This window comes from Thermomyces lanuginosus (assembly GCF_041956635.1).
Source record: "Thermomyces lanuginosus strain ATCC 200065 unplaced genomic scaffold VTN49scaffold_27, whole genome shotgun sequence".
Classification (NCBI taxonomy): domain Eukaryota; kingdom Fungi; phylum Ascomycota; class Eurotiomycetes; order Eurotiales; family Trichocomaceae; genus Thermomyces; species Thermomyces lanuginosus.
This window is the reverse complement of record NW_027192361.1, coordinates 156,915-177,587: the sequence shown is the minus strand read 5'-3', so window position 1 is coordinate 177,587 and position 20,673 is coordinate 156,915. Positions and strand designations below refer to the sequence as shown.

Genomic DNA, 20,673 nt, shown 5'->3' with positions numbered 1-20,673 from the left:
TCCCCCAATCCAATCAGTGACGGAGGGCGACACTTGGCGAGGCGAATCCGCACTGGACCCCTAGCGGCCCTAATCCGCTCTGGTTTAGCGCCTAAACTGAATCGGGTCAAGCTCCCAGCTCATTCCATCCATTCCCAACTGCCAGGGTGCTCCCTGTGCTCTGAGCTGGCCACGATCACGATGCCCCCCCGGTCCGCCATCGGCGCGCACTACGAGTAAAGCAGGGATGGATTCCAGAGAGAAGGAAAAGAAAACTGATCGTGCCGCGATTGGTGCACTTGGACGAAGACCGCGGGACAATGCTCTAAAGTTCAAAACTTCAAACTTCCAGGGTCTCGTGGGTTTGGGGTCAATTGAGTTTATTGCGGCTCATGGAGGCTGTTATGATCGAATGAATCATGAATCATGGACACCCCCAATGCATTCTGCTACATGCTCCACAAGCGGCGGTATCAAGTACAAGTAGAAATAGGTCTATTATCTAGGTGTTTTGTTGTCGTCGGTACAGCTCAAGATTCCCTCTGGACGGCTGGAGGGCGGTATGGGCGGCCGCTGCAGCCTGCAGGCATCGAGCCTAGAAGATCAAGCGCCCAGCGAACCGTCCTGATCAGCAGCTCAACATTGCTCCATCGATGTTCGAGTGTGGAGCGCGCGTGTTTCACCAAAAAAAGCGGCGCAGACTAGGATAGTTTGGACTTTGATACAGGAGGAACATCGGAGAAGATCGAATATAACGGTCTGTGAAAGCACTGAGACAAATTTCTGCGGTGCTCTGGCATCTATAGGCTGTCAGATTTGCCTCCGACCACATCCATGGTTGCCAACGGGCCAGCGCACCAGACCGATGGGCGCCGACAACGAACAAGCCGCACAATGGGAAAAAGGCAGCCCTAGAGTCACATGACTTGATTAGTCATCCATAGTGCAAGCCACGCAAAGCGTCCTGATTCAACGGTCCAATGGTCCAACAGTCGCCGTCGTCCCACGACCCCCCGTCAGCGCCGATCTGCGAAGCTTTTTGTCGTTAAACATCAACGGCTCCCATCCCAGTCTGTACTGCCTCCGTAGTTCTCTCTGTATTCTCGCCCCGGCAGCCGTGGACATGGTGCTGCGCACTGTGAGAACTCCGACTCGGCTTACGTATCACCCCTGAAACCCAAACTCGTCGCTCGTTGCGATCCTTCAGCTCCGCATGGCCTTTGCCAACCGGCCGACGCCTGTTGGCTCGGCCATATTCCTGTCATTCTTCTTTCTCCTGATTTGTCTCCTGGCGCTCACCGTTCTCCGGCGATTCTTGACCCTGCGCGCCACGCCGGCATATATTCTGTTGCCCGTCTATCTCGCCCTGGTCCTGCCCGCTAGCGTCGTTCTGTTGGTCCCGGTCGACCTGGCATCGAGCACCCGAGAGGGCAATCCGCCAAAAGGGATTTGGCTGCCGGATCGCGCGGTTTTGGTGCTGTGGCGCATTACGTATTGGCTCATCTTCGTTTTGACCTGGTATGTTAACCAGATCTGGTTCAGGGGAAAGCGCCAGCTGACGGCCGCGCTCGGAACAGGATCATTCTACCCATCCTTGGAGAGTTTGTAGACTCGGGCTATCGAGACCCTCGAAATCGCCTGATATACTCGCTGCGTTCCAATGCTCGCTACCATGCAACCGTCCTCGCCTGCGGCGTGGTCGGACTCATTTACGTCTCTATTCAAAATGGGTTTGAATTCTCATCCATTCGCGCCCTGGTGATGGCGCTGGCCTATGTGTGGGGATTGATATTGGCGATTTACTTGATGGGACATGGCTTGGTGTCCATTCCTCGCACCTTCTGGCGCCAGGCCAACAATGCCGATTCCCTGCGGAGACTCCAGGTGCATGCGCTGAAAGTGCACGACCGGCTGACAGACGCAATCACCAATCTGGAGGAGTTGGAAGCCAAGCTGCGGGAGTTGCAGCGGCGCAAGACTGGCTCTGCCGCCGCTTTTGAGGACTGGATCGACGAGTTAGCCGAGTATTCCGATCATTCCGAGTCACAAGCTCATCCCCTGCGACCCGCCGGACCCGTGAACGTCCCCGCCGTCATCACGGAGCGTTATATGGCGGATCTCTCCCGACGCCTTCAGCGGGCTCGTCATCAGAAGGCCCGATTTGTGAGTGAATGGCATCATCTGGTTCAATCGGCCGCTCGATACCAGGCTATTTTGAATTCGTCTGCCTCCCAAAAGCTTGACTTTAACCAACTGCGCTCCGATGGGCTGGCATCTCCGATGCAGTCTACTCTCGTGACGCCGTATATGCGGTACCACATTTATGTTCATATCCTTCCGGCTATCCGACTGCTCCTGGCAGCAGTCTGTGCAGGCGCCTCGTTCTGTGTGGTGTGGTCGGAGTTGATCAAGACGATTGCTCCGCGGTATTCCATTATCAGTCTCAGTCTGGTGCCTCGTCCCGACGACCAAGGGCAGGTGGGATTTGGTGGCCAAGTTCTCTCCGCTCTCTGGCTGCTCTACATGTGCTCGGCCGCGCTTAAGGGTGTTCACGATGCTCAAGTCTGGGGAAATCGGGCGCTGGTACGCCGGAACACATATGGTGAAAGCGCGTGTTGGTATGCCGGCCAGGTGGCTCGGTTGACGGTTCCTCTATCGTACAATTTTGTCACATTTCTGCCGGGCGACATCCACCGCGGCACAATCTTCTATCATTTTCTCGGCCAGTACATTGACCTCACGCCTCTCGGCAAGGGCTTTGACTATTTCTTCCCGGTCCTCGTATTGTTCCCTGTTTGCGCTACTATGTTCAATCTTTATGGTCGCATCAAGAAGGCCCTTGGACTCAGCATGGTGGAGGACGATGACGGTGATGCGGACGGAATGCCCGGTGAGTACGGCACGGGTGGTTGGCGCGAAGGTCGCGCTCTCATTGAGCGCGAACTCAACGGTCTCGGATCGCTGGGCATTGCCTCAGGAGTGAGTCCGGCGACATCCGTGGCGGGCACCAGCGACGTGCCACCAGTCCGTCGCGGAGCCCGAGGCCACCGAACGCCACCCGCAGCAGGCTCATCGCGGCGGCCAGCTGTCCCTCTCGCTACCTCCAGCGACAGCGATTCAGACGAGAACGTCTTCCAATCATTTGCGCACCGCGTGCGGAACACGTTCGAAACCGCGTCCACTCCTCGGTGGCTGCAGGGTGACTTCTCCGGATTGCGACCACCGCGATGGATGTCGGGTGAGTCCGGCGGTCAAGGTCCGCCATCACGTGGCGGGGGCGGATTCCTTAATCAGTTGTTTGGAGGCCGCTCGACGCAGGGCTATTCGCGACTATAAATCGTGTCGTGTATTATGACTTTTCAGAATTCTTCTAATACAGTACATAGACCGAGCATTGTGGGCTGGGGCGTTGTGGTTAACATCCTTGGATTGGACTTTGGCTTCATATAACGGTTACCCTTTCTATCATGTATGATACACAATGCAGTGACAGCTACTTTAATGTATGAGCTTCCATGATCCTATCACCCTTATGTGCGTGTTTTGGGCGGCATTTCCTGACTGAGCAAACTGGTCAGACATGTGGGCATTAAAATCAGCTATCACAATTATCCTCTGCTTGGTAACCATCTAGGATGATGGCGTAGCGGTTTGCAGATTTCTAGTTGTGCCAGCTATGTAGGTGAATTATCTCCCCAGTCTGTAGCCCCATTATCCTGCCGATGACAGGGGTGTCTTGGAAGATCCAAGATAGCACCCCACAATTCCCGACTTTCTTTTTCACTACGTTTGCTTTGACATTCAGTAGATTTCTGCCTAATCTTGATTCCATGTCTGAAGGGCTTTTGGGTGGTAGTTGGTGAGATACTTATTTTCCGCTGCGTGATGCACCTGTCTTGCTTGGAGATGTTCATGGTTCATTCTCAGCAAATTGTTGGTGCATCCCACACGCACAGAGACGACATGCAGGTGAAATCTTGCCTGTTTTGAAGGTCGAGGGTTTGAGCTTTGGATAGGCTTCCGGTTATTTCTCCTTCATCAGGACTAAGATTTGTGTGTGAACCGCAACTATGATGCAATGCATTTTCTGTTGATTCATTTCGGGTGCAAAAGGTCGGCATTTCGGCATCATTCGCAGAGATGAATTCCTATAACTACTACTTACGGTTTGTACTTAAATATGCATCATCATGATTTAGTATCGAGCAGCGTGAGTGTTTAGCGATGAGGTCAATCCTCCGGGCTTTCGGGAGTGCCACCCCACTTACCGCGGGGGTGGCCAGGCTAGCCTACAGTTATCCCAGCCAAGCACATTGAGAGAACTCCTGCCGTCTCTGAGACGGCGCCTTTGCTGGTGTCTTGTTCGAATTCAGGTTAAGGTTGAGGTATGGATCGACAAACACGGACTAGGTTAAATGAAAAACTCCGGCACCGTGAGAAATTAGGGTTGGTTGGCAGGTTGACAGTTTACAACAGTTACATCCGGCTCGGGCCGTTCGGGTCCGGCCATTGGGAAAATGGGGGTACCAACTTGTTCTGGTACTGAAAATTAAAATTTCATTTAGGTTCAAAATTTCATTTAATTTTAAACTTTCAGGGTTGATTAAATTTGCAGCTCGCTGCGCGGGCCCGTGAGCCTGGGAGCCTGAGGCTCAAGAGAGGAAAAGTCAATCGGCAAGCAACCCCTGCTCATGTAAGCGGGTATCTCCTCCCATCTCAAATCACAACCCCCTCCCAAGCTGGCTGCCTGGGGGGAAAGAGGGTCAAAGAAGGAGATACCTATATCCATGACACCGTCCACTTTCTTCAATCCATAGATAATTTGTTGTCAACACCTCACTCCTATTTTGGATCATTTGTTCGTCATCAAATTTCGCCCAACCTGACCAGCCACTTTCTCGCCGCGCCGTTGGCCCCGGCGACGGATTATTTCCCCTTGAACCTCTCCACTGCTGCTGTTCTTGTTGCAGTGCTGGTTGCGACCGTAGCAATGAGTTGGAGAGACCCTTTTGATTTTTGGCGCCGCAAGCCGTCGTCAAATTTCTTCAGATCCGGCCGCACGCAAGCCAGCAGCGCCCACAATGACCAATATTACACGTATCTTACCGACGACGATATCGATGCGACAGGTCGGGACCGATATCAATACAGGCATAATGTTCCGGACGACAACAGCCCTGATATCCTCCTCCTGAAACACCGTGGTGTCACGTACCCGCTGCACTTCGCCCCGTATGCCATCGATGATGGTACGCTCACTGTCGGCGAGCTCCGGCGGCGCGCCGCGGAGAAAGTGGGCCAGTCGGACCTGAGAAGAATCAAATTACTCTACAAGGGCAAACTGCTGCGGGATAATGAGAGGCCATGCAAGGATGAAGGCCTTAAGCAGGAGTCGGAGGTGATGTGCGTGGTTTCGCAGGTCGTTGAGACGGATCTCACTCCAAGCTTTTCTGGGACGGAAGAGGATCTATCGTCTGTCTCGCCGGGAGATGCCGATGTTGGCGATCACATACATGGAGAGGGTAGTGACCGGGACGACGAACTGAGCAGCGAGAATAGGTCCCAGAGAAAGAAGAACAAGAAGAAGAAGAGAAAGAAGAAACAGGATGAACGCAGTGAACCATCACCAGAATCAAGTTCTATTACTCCCGAGGAACGGTTTACCCTGGAAGTCCCCGCCCCTTCGAGGCCTCCATTGTCTCCTCGTCGCCTATCTGGCATGCCGTCTCCCGCTCCGAGCCTGCGCGACCTCAAGCCTGGTACTGAACAGGTGGAGGCGCTGCGGCAGTACCTCGAGAGCACGCTGGTCCCCTTCTGTGAGGCGTACATCGCGGACCCGCCGCGTGATCCGCAGGCTCGCGAGTTGGAACACAAGCGGCTCACGGAGACAATCATGGACCAGGTCATTCTCAAAGCGGACTGCATCGAAGTGGAGGAGGCACGGCCCGCGCGTCGGGCTCTAATCAAGGAGGCCCAGGCAATAATGGCACGAATGGATCAGGCCAAACCGGGCCCCGAACCAGAGCCGGAGAGTTCTTTGTAGATTAGAACTTTTTCCCTTGTAAGTATCCTAGATTTGCGTATGTTGCAAGCTTAACGAAAAGATACCCAACTGATTGGTTCGCAGCTGTACAAATGGCATTGCAGATTACTCTGAATAGACAAGGACAGTATCTTAACTGCTTCTTAGTGATATGACGGAGGAACTCACAAGCTCTAAATTGACGTTAAATCTCCCCATAGCCCGGTAGATTCCCCGAAGGCTACAGCTTCACTACAAAGCTTGGATTGAAGACCCAGACGTGAAGACCGTAGTCATCGGCCCAACCAAAGGCTTCACGATCGCCAAACACTTGTACGTCACGTCCAGACTGGTTGTTTGAGTCCGTTCTCCTCCACTGTTGGGGGAATGTGGTGGATGAGGTGCTCGATTGGACTGGGTGCACAGTTACCTTGCCAGTAGTGACGTTGAAAACGCCAACTTGGCTGGTCTCCGTCGAGAAGAGGTAGGCCACGTTCGCGGTAAGGTAGACGGCATGATCATATTTGGCGTTTCTTATCCATTGGGAGCTGAGCCGGTCGGCGGCGGCGTCGTACTCGAGGTGTATCGCGACATCCTCTTTTGTTTCGGGAACCCACATCAGATTTAAGCTCACAGTCTTGTTATGGCCGAAAGTGTGGCAGGTAGAATAGCGGTTGGGAAATCTGGGCCTGTCAATCACCGTGCTGGCAACCGGCGAACATATGGTATGGGCTTTCGTATCGAGCTGCACCCCCGTCGTCGTTTTCCACTTGGTCTGCGTTACGGTTACCTTCTGTGGCTGCGTCGAAATATCGAATGTCCCCAATGAGTTCTCAAACGCGTCCACGTGGGACATTCTGGTTGGGGGGTAGAAGTAGTTAGGGCCAATATCCTGGGCATGATTCAGGGTCAAATCCCAAACGTGAGCGAGAGGAAGATCCAAATAGAAATCCCCCGAGTAAGCATTACTAATGCTAACCACCTTGTCCCCGAAGATCTGGCGTGGAAAGAAATAGATAGGAGTCTCTTGACTTAATTTTTGTTTTGTATGTATATTCCACGCCGTCAAATGTTGACGAAGACCCCTACGTTGATAAGTATGCAAATCTTAGACGATAGCCGTCAATATGGGAAGTAGTGGTAGCAACTTCTTACTTACTCGTGTCGTCGGTGCGTCACCACAACAAGAATGCGATCAGATAAGATAGGACACCAGTATGAATCTGCCTCGTCATCGGCCCAGATCGATTTCTCGCCGGTCTCGAGATCCACCATTTCGAGTCCACTGCTTTCCAGGTTGACATAGCACAGCCGGCGGGAATGGTATCGGATATGATCGGGCAGCTTGCGTATGTGTTCTGGCCAGGGGAGGAAGATCTTTTGAACTGGCCGAGCATGCTCCAAGCCAAGTCGCCATCGGAAATACCTCATGGCGTCGGGCATCGCTGACTCTATGTCGACGCCTTCCTGGTCTAGACCCAAGAGCTCAATCGTTTCAAGCAACATGGGTTTGATCACCCGTTTACAACAGAAAGCCGTGCGCCACCGCTTGGAGACCTAGTGTATGTCCTGTCAGAGTGGTATTCGAGCATTCCGAAGCGGTCGATACACACAGCGCCGCACCGGAGAATGTCTTTCAGATCCAGATACCCCACAACAAGGATGAGAAGCTCGAGAGGCAGAGAACCGACAATATCACACGCCATGATGCTCTTGAATCAAAGTCTGAGACCGAAGTGGCGCTCCAGAAACAAGGAGGAATGGATGGATCGGTTTTAAGACGTTGTTAGAAGTAACTTAATTTTCTGTACCTCCTACCTAAGGTCTAACTACCTATTAATCGATGGATTGCCCTAACTTTTGCACTCGGACGATAACGAAGGAGGTCATGGATAACTACTCATTATCCCTCAACTCCCCCAATCCTCACTGAAATGTTAAATTTTCGCAATTCCTTGAAGATCGTCAAGAACTCATATTGTCTGAAACTAACAGTAAACTGCTTCGTGTGAGCGCGAATCTTGTGCTTAGATTTCTTGTTGTGGGGTTGGGTTATTCTCGGAACAGGCCAATCAAGAATTCCTCTAGGGTTGGATGGACAGAAATGATAGGAGTGACTTGGCAGCAAGATTCACCTAATTTTCCTTGGTATGAATCTTTAGCTCAGGCTGAGGCAGTTTCGACGTTGCGTACCCCTGATATGTCATCGAATATTTCACTGCGCCAGTCCCGCACCGTTGTGGGAGACGAATTCAAGTATTGGCTTGTTTGAAGCCGCATTGTGACTTCGCTTCCTTGTAGGTGAATATTATCATCTATGAATCATCATGGCACGATCCTTCTACGGCGTTCTCATCAGTCAACTACCTCATTCCAAATCGTGAAGGAGACTGAGCGTAGGCCTTGTTGATAGCTCGATTCCTTCTTCTTGAGAAAAAAAAAAATCTCCCCGATTCTCGCTGTCACAATGTCCTATGTCTCATGCAGTTGTAATTTTTTGGATCATTTTGTAGTACTATGTAAGGCATAAAAATGCTTTGCTGGAGTTGATCCCCTGAAGGATGCTGCGATGTCGCGTTTAGACACTGTCATAGCCTCATGATTCGGAGTGTAAACACTGTATTAAGATACCCATCAAGTTCCATCAGGCCAGCGATGAACTGCATCTAAATGACACTAATGGCGACTTTCACAGTCAAAGTCCAGGATGACGTCGGGAACAAAGCTTGGATTGAAGAACCAGAGACAAATGCCAGCGTCACCCGGCCAGTCAAAGACTTCACGATCGCCAAAAGACACGTCCAGATTGGTTGCCAGATTCGACCTCGGCCTTCGTTGAGGGAGTTCGTTCGACGTGGTGCTCAACTGGATCGGCTGCACGGTTGCCATGCCAGTTGTGACGTTGAAGATAGCAACTTGACCGTTGTGCGTGGAGGAGAGATAAGCCAAGTTCAAGTCAGATAAACGGAAAAGTCGTATGCTAAGTCTTCTTTCTATCGCGTAACAACTCGACGCCATAGTTATACTCGAAGTGTATCGTATTCCACGGTCCCTCATCAACGTAGACCTGAGTTAACCTCACAGTCGTGGCCGTAGGTGCGGTAGAGACGACGCTAACCCTCATAATGGTGTCTCGTGGTATAGTGTGTCCCAGCCGGTAAATATAGGAGACGGAACTTTTGCTTAAGCAACTTTCCCGTGATCATTTCCCACTTGGCCTGCAGTACCTCTAACGCCTGTCCCCTCGGCCAGATACCGAATATCACCAATACGTTTTCATCCGCGTCCAAGTGAAACATTCTGAGAGACTTTAGCTTATTTTTCCTGCTTATCCGTCATTGCCACGTTCGGAGCTTCACTATAAAGTGAAATAGAATTCGTTTGCAGCGTATATGGCTCAACGAAAAATGAAATATGGGCCTTCGTTCGAGCGCCAGTTAACGACCAAATTCTCGTAGGGTTAGGGTTATGTTCAAAGCAGGCCTGCAGAAAGGCTTTGAAAGTAGATAAACATGAATACAAGAGTCATTCCGACCCGAAAGCAGATATCTATGAGGTTGCGCTGTTTCAGTATGATTCATCATCTGAGCTAAAGCAGATTAAAAGCTGGGTACGCCGAATATGTACCTAGGTACCTATAGTATCATCCGCATATCACAGAGCCAGCTCTGGACGAAGGTGGGAACTTGGCTCGGAGGACTGTATTACCGTGTTGCAGGTGCCCCCTAAGTGACTTCACCTGATCAAACGCGGAATATCTATTTTCTCAGTCGTTGTGGCGTGTTCCTTTCACGGCGTTCTTATGAGCGGCGGATGCCAATGGCATTACGGAATTGCCAATGATAGATTGTAAAGGCAAGGGATGAATGTGGTCGGTGGATTGGAAGCACATTCTGTGCATGAGAACAAACTTGGCCGAACCTTCCCCTAGTGAACAACATTACCTTAGATCCGGGATTATGTCGAGGGCAAAATTGGGATTGAAAATCCAGAGCTGAATGCCATTGGCATTGGTCCAGCCAAAGACTTCGCGATCGCCGAAGACGGCTTGCGGTTTGTTGGACCAGAACTCTCTTTGCAACTCAAGAATCGAACCCAATATGGGCCGAGCCCCGATTGCACGGTTTTTCCCGCACAATACTGAGCGACGAGTTACCGTGCCGGTGGTGGCATTGTAGGCGGCAATTTGACCGCTCATGGTAGAGAAGCGGTAGACCAAGTTTGGAGTCAGACAGGCAGAAAGATCATAGAAAACGGTGTCGAAGATGGGCTCCCGTATCCATCGGACGTTCAGCCGGTCGACAGTGTAATCATACTCGAGGTGCATCGCAGCGGGCTTGTTGTTATGAGTACCGTTATCGAAGAAGAATTGTGTCACGGTCTTCTGGCCGTAGGTGCGATAGGGTTGGAAGATGCACCTATTAACGACAGGACCGGGTGGCAATGGCAGCTTAATGATTTTCTTTTCGATCAGTTGTCCCGTCGTCGTTGACCACTTCGTCTGGCGTACTAGTATCTCCGGTGGAGGGTTTTTCATGTAGATCTCGAATGCTACCAGTACACTCTCATCCGCATTCACATGACACATCCTGAGATTAGAAAAGTTGCCCGTGCCGATCTGTTGGACATGATTGGAACTCAGATCCCAAACGTAAACTGGAGAAGGGCCCCAATAGGTGCAGTCAGTGATAATCACTTTGTCCCCAACCACCATATACGGGCGGCAGAGTAAACCGTGGTCGAGAGAAACAATGGGAAACTGTTGAGTGACTATCTGATTCGACCGTAGATCCCATGCTCCCAGATAATCGAAAAACGTACTATCAATTACCAGCCAAATGTTAGACTACAACTGAAAATGAGAGATATTGCTTCTCCTTACGTAGCTGGCCAGGTCATAACAAGATACCGATCAGACAACGTGATGTGTTCGATCTTTCTTGCCATTGGGACGGTTGTGGCCGGATTCGATTTCTCTCCTGTCTCAAGATTCAACATCTTGAATATTTGGTAGTGTGTAGTAATGTTACAACAAAGCCGGCGCGACTGGTACCGGATCTGACCGAGTTTGCAAGAAAGGGTGTGTAGCCCGTCATTCGGCCAGGGAAGGAAGGTCTTTTTGACCGGTTGAACATGCTCCAAACAACGTCGCCATCGGAAATAGCTCGTCGCGTCGGAAATCGCCGCATCTATACTAACACCCTCTTGATTCAGGCCGAGGAACTCAAGCGTTTCGCGCAGGAGGGCCGTAATGATTGCACTACATGAGAAAATTGCGCGCCATCGCTTGCAAACCTAGGCCCTGTCAGGATTGAGTGCTTAAACTTTGGAACAGCACTAAATGGTGGATAAGTCACTCACCCTCTGGCTTCGGACAATGTCTTCCAGATCCAGGAATTCCGCGAGGTAAATCAGGAGCTCGAGAGGCAGAGACTCGACCATATCATACGTCATGATGCCCACGAATCGAGTATGCGATGCCGCTTTGGAGGCAGGTCATCATCGGAATTGAGGTGGAACTTAGCTTCAAGCCTCTCGGCCTACGAGTACGAGTAGTTCATTCAGCCTCATCAGGAAACTTGGCTGATAGGCTGGAAGCACGACTGGCGGGGAAGTGCTAGGTTGATCTGTCAAGCCGCTTAGCCAAGAACGTCCAGTCCGAATGGAAACGATAAATCTGGGCATTGGGCTGTTGGCTTTTCCTTGCCAGTACCTACTAGAATCTAAACTACTAGAATTCGAGTCGTTAGTCACTTCCAATGTTGGTATTGCATAAGCAAGCAAGGTTGGATTCCATGGAGCGCATCGGAGACATACAGCTCCAAGAACCCTTCCATTTGCGTCAGAAATCTGCTGCAGATTCCTTGTAGGGTTAGGGTTATGCACAGATAAGCGCCATCTAAGGTCCTCTACTACTTCTGGAGGCTTGGTTTGCTCTCACAGATAGGTGTCAATCCTGCTTGAAAATGAGATCACAGAGATTATTATGGACCTCTATATCATTTCATTGTCCAAGCTGATGAAAAAGTCATCACTGCATTCAACAAGGCACGCCATCGAGATGCTCTATCGAACTACGAGTAGTTCCACGGAGTACTATAGTTGGGAGGTGGGTGCCATATTAATGCCAAGTTGTTTGTACCTCCGAGTGGCCATGCTGGATCAATGAGCGGTGTTTATAGAAAATCATCGTGAAACGCTTCTATTAAGAGCTGTCACAATTCTATCAAGGCTAACGCTACGTTGCGACAGCAGAGGATGAACATGGTCGGATCGTAGGTTGAATTCCTTGTTATCAGAACAATCACACCTACTCCTACCAGCGCAGAATGCACTCTGGTTGAGATTAATTATCTGAATTATGCCATTACGTCGAAACAATTCTTCGTCACGTTTGCCTCGCAAGTAGAGATTCAGAATATACTTGTCTATCAAAAATCATCGATATCCTCGTTGCAAGAATCAATTCTCTGTCTTAATCTTTCACATTCGTCACAGTCACATTCTGGGATGTCCATTGGAACAAATGTTGGATTGAAGACCCAAAGTAGAATACCCGACCAGTCGGCAATGCCAAAAACATCGCGGTCACCAAAGACACGGGCTATCACGACCTTACTCTCGCTAACGTGTGACCAGACTTGGTGCAGGGTTACTGCACCAGTGTTGGCGTTGTAGATAGCAAGCTGATCAGTGTAATGGTATACCAAGTTCGGAGACATATAGCCAGAACCAGAGAACGTTGGAGCACTTCCACTGAAGGGCTCAGCGCATTGGATCAACCTAACGCTGAGCCGATCGATAAGGTAGTCGTACTCAAGGTGTAGGGTAGGGTACTTGTGGGTAGCATCGAAGAAGAGCTGGGTCACAGTCCTGTGGCCGAATGTGTTCCAGGAATCAACATCGAATTCCTGAGCATCCACAGGGGGTTCAACTGGCACTGGTAGGCGGAAGTTTTTCTCGTCAAGCAGCTGCCTGGTCGTCGTTCTCCACTTAGTTTGATGCACCAATGGCGGCCACTCATCCACGTTGAGGTCAAGTGCCACGAGCGTGTCGTCCACTGCGTCTATGTGGCACAAAATGAGATTAAAGAAGCTGCCAATCTCTTGGACTTGATTGGCACTCAATTCCCAAACATAGATGGGTGTATCCCTCGTATAAAACCGCCTTTTGGAATCGCGAGCAATAAGCACCTTGTCCTCGAAGATGAACATGCGGCAACCTGAATCAGGCAATTGATGGCTCAGCCTCTTTCCTGTATACATGTCCCATGCCGTCAGACGCCATGTGCAGTGCTCACCACTGCTAATTATCAACAATGTAAGCCAGTTTACAAAGTAGGGATTCTGTTCGTCACATACTCTTGCATTGTCTTCACGACAAGATAATCGTCGGACAGGGCGAAACAGACGAGCTTCCCTAACTCACTAACGTCCCGAATTGATCTTTCTCCAGTTTCGAGATTGATAGTCTCCAACTGAGTTTTGTCGTCATCAATGAGTGGATAGCACAGCCGGCGAGAATGGTATCGGAGAGTAGGGAACCCTTTTATCCTGTGTATTGGCCAGGGAAGGAAGGTAGTCTTGACCGGTCGAACATGCTCCAAGGCATGTCGCCATCGCAAAAATTTCATCGCGTCGTCGATAGCTACATTTGTAACACTGATGCCTACCGGGTCCAAGCCTTCCAGGAACGCAAACGTCTCGCGCAAGATAGCGGTCATAACTGTATCGCTCGAGAACATCGTTCGCCATCGCTTGGAGACCTGTGCTCCGTCAGTTTTGGGAGCTTAACTTTCCATCACAAAAGAGGCGCCAATACATACTCTCCGGCTCTGGAAAATATCCGCTGGTCCCAGATACTTTACGACATATGCCAGGAGCTCGAGAGGCAGAGAGCCAACAATGTCAAACATGGTCTCAAATCAAACCCCGAATGGGTCGCCCTGCAAGATTCGTTTCGAGCAATTTTGAGGGGACGTTGAACTTCGAATCTCTTCGATAATAAGCCTGGCTCACAGGTGACGGGTAACCCATTTATGTCAGGGGAAAGATCTGGTCATAATGACTCCGCCCCAGACTTGTTAGGCCTCCATTTGCCGCGTACCAAACCCCGCTAACTTATAAACCTGCTCTTTAGTATTTATGGAAATGAGAACGAAGAATAATCACTGCTTTTGTTTTCATGTTGCTGAAACCCCACAGAAAGTGAATTTTTATTATTCTATGGATCGTACGAATACTGGATTGTCTTGGGAAATCGAATATTCGACGCCTTTGTGCGAGTAACATCAGTACTTTAGTTTTAGCACTACCATCTCCCTGCGTACTCAGTGAACCCGGTTGAGAGCGAGACTTATGACGGCGTTTGATCATGTCTATTTCAATCTATTCATGGACAGGGACGAGGAATTTCATCTCTTCACCATCCAGTATTTTCCATTTCTTACAACTGCAAGTTGGCATTTCATCGTAGAAGAGAATTTGATTTTGGAGGCATACCAAGGCAACGATATCCCCGCCTAGGTAAATTAGGTAGATGGTACTTCCCATTCAATTGTCTAAAAAGTAATAGTGTACAGGTCCCTGCAGAGTTAGGGTTATGACCAGACGCCGCGATTAATCACAAGTGGCACAAAATCACACTACCACATATATCTCGATCAAACATGCCAATGGCCGGATCGTGGAAAAATAAATTCTACCATGAGCTGTTGGTCCATTTCTCGCAAAGGTCACCGCACGTACTCTAGGTGTACATACATAACGCACCAACGTGACAGTGCTGGCGCTTTTGACTGCTATGAATCACTGGTGAACTTCGATTATTGGCTTCATTAGGTATTATTATAGTCGATATAAGCAGATCTGCACGTTTGTTGTAGTCAATGACCAAGAAGAAAAATGCGCAGATTGATGCATGGAATGGGCAGCGTTCACTTCGGACAGATTTTGGATTTCAAGTCTGCATAATTGTCTGTGAACTCATCGCAGTCTTCGAGTCCTTCCGGGACGTTCGGGTTAAAGTTCGGATTGAAGAAGAAGAACTCAATACCACCCTCTCCAGCCAAACCAAGGACCTCGCGGTCGCTGAAACATCGTAAGGATGGTACCAGAGATTTCAGATGTGGAATCCCCGCTCCTAAGTTGCGAGTAATCACTCGGAAGTCCAACATATCTTTCGAGTGTAAAATTGCTGTGCCGGCGGCGGTATCGTAGATTGCGGGCGGCCGAGGTATGCCGGTCCAGCGATAGACCAAGTAAGGTGTCAAAGAGGTAGAGTGATATCTGTGAGCGTCTTTGTCGAGCGGATCAGTAGCATATATCCATCGAACGCTAAGCTGGTCGTCGCTGTAGTCGTATTCCATGTGAATTGTGGCATATAGGTATTTTTCGGTTTTGAGAAAGAGCTGGGACACGGTCTTGGAGCCATAGGTGCGGTAGCAGCCGGGAATCAAATCATTTAAATTTAGGGGTTCAGCCGAGAGCGACAGCTGGAAGCTTTTCTTTCAAGTTGCTGGCCCGTCGTCGTTTTCCATTTAGTCTGCAGCACCTTTGCCGGCTGTTTCTTCCAGTCGATCTCGAATGCGACTAGTATGTTCTCAGCCGCATCCACATGGCAGAATCTGAGATTGGGGAACGGGCCAATCTCTTGGACCTTATCCAAATTCAGATCCCAGACATAAACGGGAAAAGGTTGTGGCCTTCGGGTCGTGGGGGGAGATGACCACTTTGTCCTCGTGTATATCACACAGGGAAGGAAAATTAGGAATTTGTTGATTGAACTTCTTTTCGGTCTGTAGATCCCACACCGTCAAATGATCGGAATTACTTTTGATCATCGAGTCAAATGTTAGACACATCCAAAATGGTGGAGTTGATCATTTGACACCCCTTACTCACACTTTGATTGTGCGGAGAAGAAGATAACGATCAGACAGGCTGACACGGTGAAGCGGTCCTGTTTCGCTGCCGGTCCAGATTGATTTCTTTCCGGTTTCAAGATCAAGCATCTCAATCTGGTTGGGTTTCACAATGCCTGACGCATGATAGCATAGCTGGCGTGAATGGTACTGGATTCTATTGGGCATGCTGGGCCAGTATGATTGCCACGGGAGGAAGATCTTTTTGACTGGTCGAGCATGCTGCAGGCCATGTTTCCACTGGAAGTATTTCGTCGCGTCGGCAATTGCTGCCTCCGTGCTGACGCCCTCCGAGTCCAAACCAAGGAACCAGAGCGTTTCGCGCAAATATGGCACAATAATTGCCTCACACGAGAAAACACTGCGCCATCGTTTTGAGACCTAGGTCCTGTTAAAATCATGTACAGAGCTAAATACTGCAACTTTGGAACAACATAGAGTAGTGCGTACCATCTGAATCCGAACGATATCTTCCATGTCCAGATATTGAACAACCTGGATCAGGAGCTCGGAGGCAAGGAACTGACAACATCATACATCATGATGCTCTCAAGTCGAGTCTAAAATCTTTGTTCAGAATTTGTGTTTCCAATATGATGCAGTTGTACATTCAGCTTCGAGGAAGGAGCTCGTTAGGGCGCGAGGGAGAGGGTAGATTTATACACACATCAACAACCGATTCCAACGATTTGGGTTAGTAAATGGTGATGTTTCCCGCCGGCGGTGCGTAATGCTGCCTATGAACTGGGTGCTCTTCATGTGGTCTGTCGAAGAGGAAGAGCCTCGTGCGCCACACCAGACCAAGAACAGGAAATTTCAGCTGTGTTTTTCGTCCTGAAGTCTAGCCTAACAGTACTGTGCTAGAACTTGAAATTATTCCACAATATCCGATCCTCAACGACTAAATAGCGGATCGGAAATTTAAAGAAGCCGTTATCCGTACAACAGCATAAACGTCCAAAGAAAATGATTGTTCTCGGTGCCACGAAGTATTTGCGGACAACTCTCATACCTTGGCTTCTTCGGAATGCTGGTTACTGTCCAAGTCCGGCAATTAGCCTACTTATCTTCTCCAGGATGGAGCAGGCACTGTCTAGAGATGAAACCATCCAATCTGAGACCTGGGTTCTAAGCCATTGCCTCCTGAGAAAGAGGAGAGAGAACCTCAATGTCCAGCCGGAAGTAGATTCGATGGCGGTGTGCTTCGTTGAGCCGCCCAAGCTAGACTCGGCTCATGCCAAGCTCCATTAGCCTACTACATACGGTAGGTAGGGTTACAGAAGTGGGGTCCACTTCAGGTCTCGCCGTCTTGGGATCTGATCGGGTTGTTTAGGTACCGCCTAACATCAAGTGACTACCTTAGGTGCATATGCCAGACGACTTAAAGGCAACGTTCAAGTTTCACCAAACTATAGTAGCTGATGCTATTCACTGCCTCTAGGTATCAGTCAACGATGCAGATTGCCACATCGTAAGGGTCTTCAGAGGATAGGCGCAAGGATTGATTTCATTGTGATCATATTCCTCCTGGTAGGCACCAACATGACAGTGGTTTGAGGAGCTTGGACATCATTGTGGCCGCTTATTATAAACTGTGCCAATATGAAATGACTATGACTGATGCCGTTCTAACCTTTGAATATTTTCCGTTCCAGGGGAGCAAGGTATGCAGATTGGTTCAAGAAGGGACACCAGACCCCTGTCACGAATTTGGGTTGTCAAGGACTGGCGAGGCGCATGAGTCCGCAAACACATTATCTCCATCGGTTCCTTCTGGATTGTTCGGAACGAAGTTCGGGTTGAAAAACAAGAGTTGAATTCCACCGTCACCAACAAGCCCAAGGACCTCGCGGTCGCCGAAGCACCTTATTGATGGTGGTTCCAGTCGTAATATATCGAATTCCTCTCTCGAGTTGCGGATAACAACCCGAAGGTCCAGCAGATCTTTGGAGGCCAGAGTTGCTGTGCTGGTGGTAGTGGTGTCATTGATAGCGGGTTGTCCATCCATTATGGTCCTGCGATAAACCAGGTAAGGGGTCAGATAGGTAGACTGAGAATACTTTGTGCGGTGTTTACCAAAAGATTCAACAGCATCAAGTCACCTGGCGTTGAGCTGGTCGATGGTGTGATTGTACTCTAGATGCAAGGTAGCGGGGTTGTCATACCCGAAGGTTAGCCAATTGACAGTCTTTGTGCCGTAGGTATGCCCAGGTCCTTTAAATAGCAGCAAGCGGCGTTCTTCATGGTATTTTGTTGGAAGCGCCTGGTGAAAGATCTTCTTCTCGAGCAGCTGTCCTGAGCTTGTCACACACTTGGTCTGACAGATCTCCAGCAGCTGTCTTCTCCCGGCAAATTTCGAATGCCACCACTACGTTCTCAGCCGCGTCCACATGGCACAGGCATATCCTGGAGAAGGTCCCAATCCTTTGGATATGATTTGAGCTCAGATCCCAAACGTACATTGAAGTAGGCGGCGCTAGAAACATGGGCACAATGACAATCTTGTCCTCGATGATAGGATACAGGACCCCAAACCCAGGAAATTGTTGAACGATCCTTCTTTTTATGTTTATATCCCACGCCGTCAAACAATGGATATGCATAATGATTATTAAATCGTGAGTTAGATGACAGCCAATAGAAACATCAGCCCTTTGTACTTACATATCCAAGGAATCCATGACAAGATATCGGCCAGAAAGTGACACGAAACAGCGTGCCTCTGATCTTCTTTCGCTGCTGGTCCAGATCAATCTCTCTCCAGTTTCAAGATCTAGCATCTCAACTTCATTGAGCTTTGCAGTGGAGTAGCACATACGGCGCGAAGAATACTCGATCATTTTGGGCCTACTTCCTGGCGATGGAACGAAATCTTCTTAACTGGCCGGCCATGTTGCAAGCCATGTCGCCATCGGAAGTATCTCATCGCATCAGCAATCGCTTTATCTGTGCTGACGCCTTCCGAGTCCAGCCCTAGGAACTCGAGCGTTTCGCGTAAGAATGGTCTCACTATCGCATCGCATGAGAAAATGCTATGCCATCGCTTGGATACCTACTCTTCGTCAGGATACTTTGCGCTTAACTTTGGAACATCAAGCGTCGATTAATACGCACCCTCTGGTTCCGGATAATATCTTCCAAACCCGGAAACTCCACGACCTAAACTTGGAAATCGAGAGGGAGGGAGGCGACAATATCATAGTGCATCATGATGCTTTCAGGCCTGACCTGAGATCCTGGCCCGTGGGATTTGTCAGTATAGTTCTAAAACCGCTGAACCAAAGTTTTTATGGAAAACCTGTTCAGAGTATGAGTCTGTGAAATTGAAACTCATACTAGGCCCTCACATCTCCAATGAAGCCTAAGTTACTAGTAGGCTGTGCTGATTGACCTATCAAGGGCTCGTTGCAGCTCTACCGCTTATATAATAGCCTTACACGATCTTCATGCCCATAGAGAATAACATACGATAAAGCTACCGAGTACCCTTCCATATTGGCTCGAAAGGTCGAATACTGACACTTGAGGTGGTTCTTAGTGTTAGGGTTAAGATGAGCCTTGAAGTCTCGGTTGCTTTTGAAGCTCCTGTGTGCGTACCAACAACTTGGCATCATGACGAGTAGACATGTATTTCTGAGTCGAAATATTGGCACTCAATACTTGATTTCCGACGTTACCACTTTTGGTAGCAGGTTGAGAGCCAGTCAAGCCTGACCTGTTGTCGGAGTGCTTCGTTAAGTCAGCTTCCCCTAAAAAACAGCAGTTAGAGTCTTTGTATCATACCTAGGTACCTACCTAGGTAGGTAGGTATTATGTTGGCAAGTTCCCATGGATTTTGGCACGCAAACGTGTGCTAAATTTCAACTCATCCGCGTTCAAAGTAGGGTTAGAGTCAAACAGAACCTTTCCGCTATGAAGTCCCCATTCACAATCATGTAGCCAACAATCGTATTTGTTTTTCTAGCCGGAAGGAAATCCATTATGTCGTGAATTCCGGGCTTGATCCGGTGCGTAGGACCAGAGAGCCGCAAATGGCAACAGTGAAAGCATGTGCTGGAAATGGTTCTTTAGTGGAGCGCCGATTGGAGGCAAATAGAACGAGTCTGGTTCATAGAATTTGTTGAGTTTGTTCAGCCGCTCGATGCTCGCCAGATTTTATGTCATTCTAATTTACGAAACCAGAGACACGTTCGTACCAAATATGAAGCTATCAGCAAAAATGCCAAACTTTGGATCGCGAAGGGATCCACGGCCTACCGTGACCGACTGATACCTTATTCCCAGAAGAAACTCGCCTACTTCTCTTTGTTGGTAGACTTCTTTTCATATGGAACGAGGTTGGAGGCAAAGTTTGGATCGAAGAACAAGAGAAGAATGCCGGTGTCATTGGCCAAGCCAATAACTTGACGGTCACCAGAGACGTCAAAGAATTGTGGCTCGCTGTGGAATTCTTCAAGTACTGACATCGTCGAGCTGTCCAGAATCGAGCGATGGGTTGTGCGGCCAGTGCGCGCATTATAGATAGTTGGTTCATTGATGTGGAAACTCCATCGATACACCAGGTAAGGGGTCAGGAAGATAGGATGAGACTTGAGTGTGTATTTTTGGAGGGAATCGCTAGCACGTATCCACCGGGCGCTGAGTTGGTCAACAGAGTTGTCGTACTCGAGGTGAATTGTGCCGTATTTGTCCTTCACAAAAAGCTGGGTCACAGTTTTTTGACCGTAAGTGACGCAGGGATGGCGGTTAA

At 49.3% G+C, this 20,673-nt stretch overlaps 7 protein-coding genes across 7 annotated transcripts; 2 read left to right on the top strand and 5 right to left on the bottom strand.

The window, feature by feature from the left end:
* Positions 1-1,192: 1,192 nt before the first annotated feature.
* VTN49DRAFT_2269 (uncharacterized protein) lies at positions 1,193-3,315 on the top strand (the record flags this gene model as incomplete). Its single annotated transcript, XM_069409975.1, has 2 exons — positions 1,193-1,497; positions 1,557-3,315. 2 exons carry the CDS (start codon positions 1,193-1,195, stop codon positions 3,313-3,315), a joined length of 2,064 nt encoding a protein of 687 aa, XP_069268827.1.
* Positions 3,316-4,969: 1,654 nt separating this feature from the next.
* On the top strand, positions 4,970-6,022 carry VTN49DRAFT_2268 (uncharacterized protein; the record flags this gene model as incomplete). Its single annotated transcript, XM_069409974.1, has 1 exon — positions 4,970-6,022. One exon carries the CDS (start codon positions 4,970-4,972, stop codon positions 6,020-6,022), a length of 1,053 nt encoding a protein of 350 aa, XP_069268826.1.
* A 220-nt stretch (positions 6,023-6,242) lies between these two features.
* On the bottom strand, positions 6,243-7,707 carry VTN49DRAFT_2267 (uncharacterized protein; the record flags this gene model as incomplete). Its single annotated transcript, XM_069409973.1, has 3 exons — positions 6,243-7,086; positions 7,161-7,558; positions 7,615-7,707. 3 exons carry the CDS (start codon positions 7,705-7,707, stop codon positions 6,243-6,245), a joined length of 1,335 nt encoding a protein of 444 aa, XP_069268825.1.
* Positions 7,708-9,941: 2,234 nt separating this feature from the next.
* Positions 9,942-11,455, bottom strand: VTN49DRAFT_2266 (uncharacterized protein; the record flags this gene model as incomplete). Its single annotated transcript, XM_069409972.1, has 3 exons — positions 9,942-10,821; positions 10,884-11,296; positions 11,363-11,455. The coding sequence occupies 3 exons, from the start codon at positions 11,453-11,455 to the stop codon at positions 9,942-9,944; spliced, it is 1,386 nt and encodes a 461-aa protein (XP_069268824.1).
* A 977-nt stretch (positions 11,456-12,432) lies between these two features.
* VTN49DRAFT_2265 (uncharacterized protein) lies at positions 12,433-13,916 on the bottom strand (the record flags this gene model as incomplete). The annotated part of the gene is made up of 3 exons (XM_069409971.1): positions 12,433-13,306; positions 13,363-13,766; positions 13,827-13,916. 3 exons carry the CDS (start codon positions 13,914-13,916, stop codon positions 12,433-12,435), a joined length of 1,368 nt encoding a protein of 455 aa, XP_069268823.1.
* Positions 13,917-14,936: 1,020 nt separating this feature from the next.
* On the bottom strand, positions 14,937-15,368 carry VTN49DRAFT_2264 (uncharacterized protein; the record flags this gene model as incomplete). Its single annotated transcript, XM_069409970.1, has 1 exon — positions 14,937-15,368. The coding sequence occupies one exon, from the start codon at positions 15,366-15,368 to the stop codon at positions 14,937-14,939; it is 432 nt and encodes a 143-aa protein (XP_069268822.1).
* A 291-nt stretch (positions 15,369-15,659) lies between these two features.
* On the bottom strand, positions 15,660-16,400 carry VTN49DRAFT_2263 (uncharacterized protein; the record flags this gene model as incomplete). Its single annotated transcript, XM_069409969.1, has 3 exons — positions 15,660-15,831; positions 15,904-16,304; positions 16,374-16,400. The coding sequence occupies 3 exons, from the start codon at positions 16,398-16,400 to the stop codon at positions 15,660-15,662; spliced, it is 600 nt and encodes a 199-aa protein (XP_069268821.1).
* Between the last annotated feature and the right edge of the window lie 4,273 nt (positions 16,401-20,673).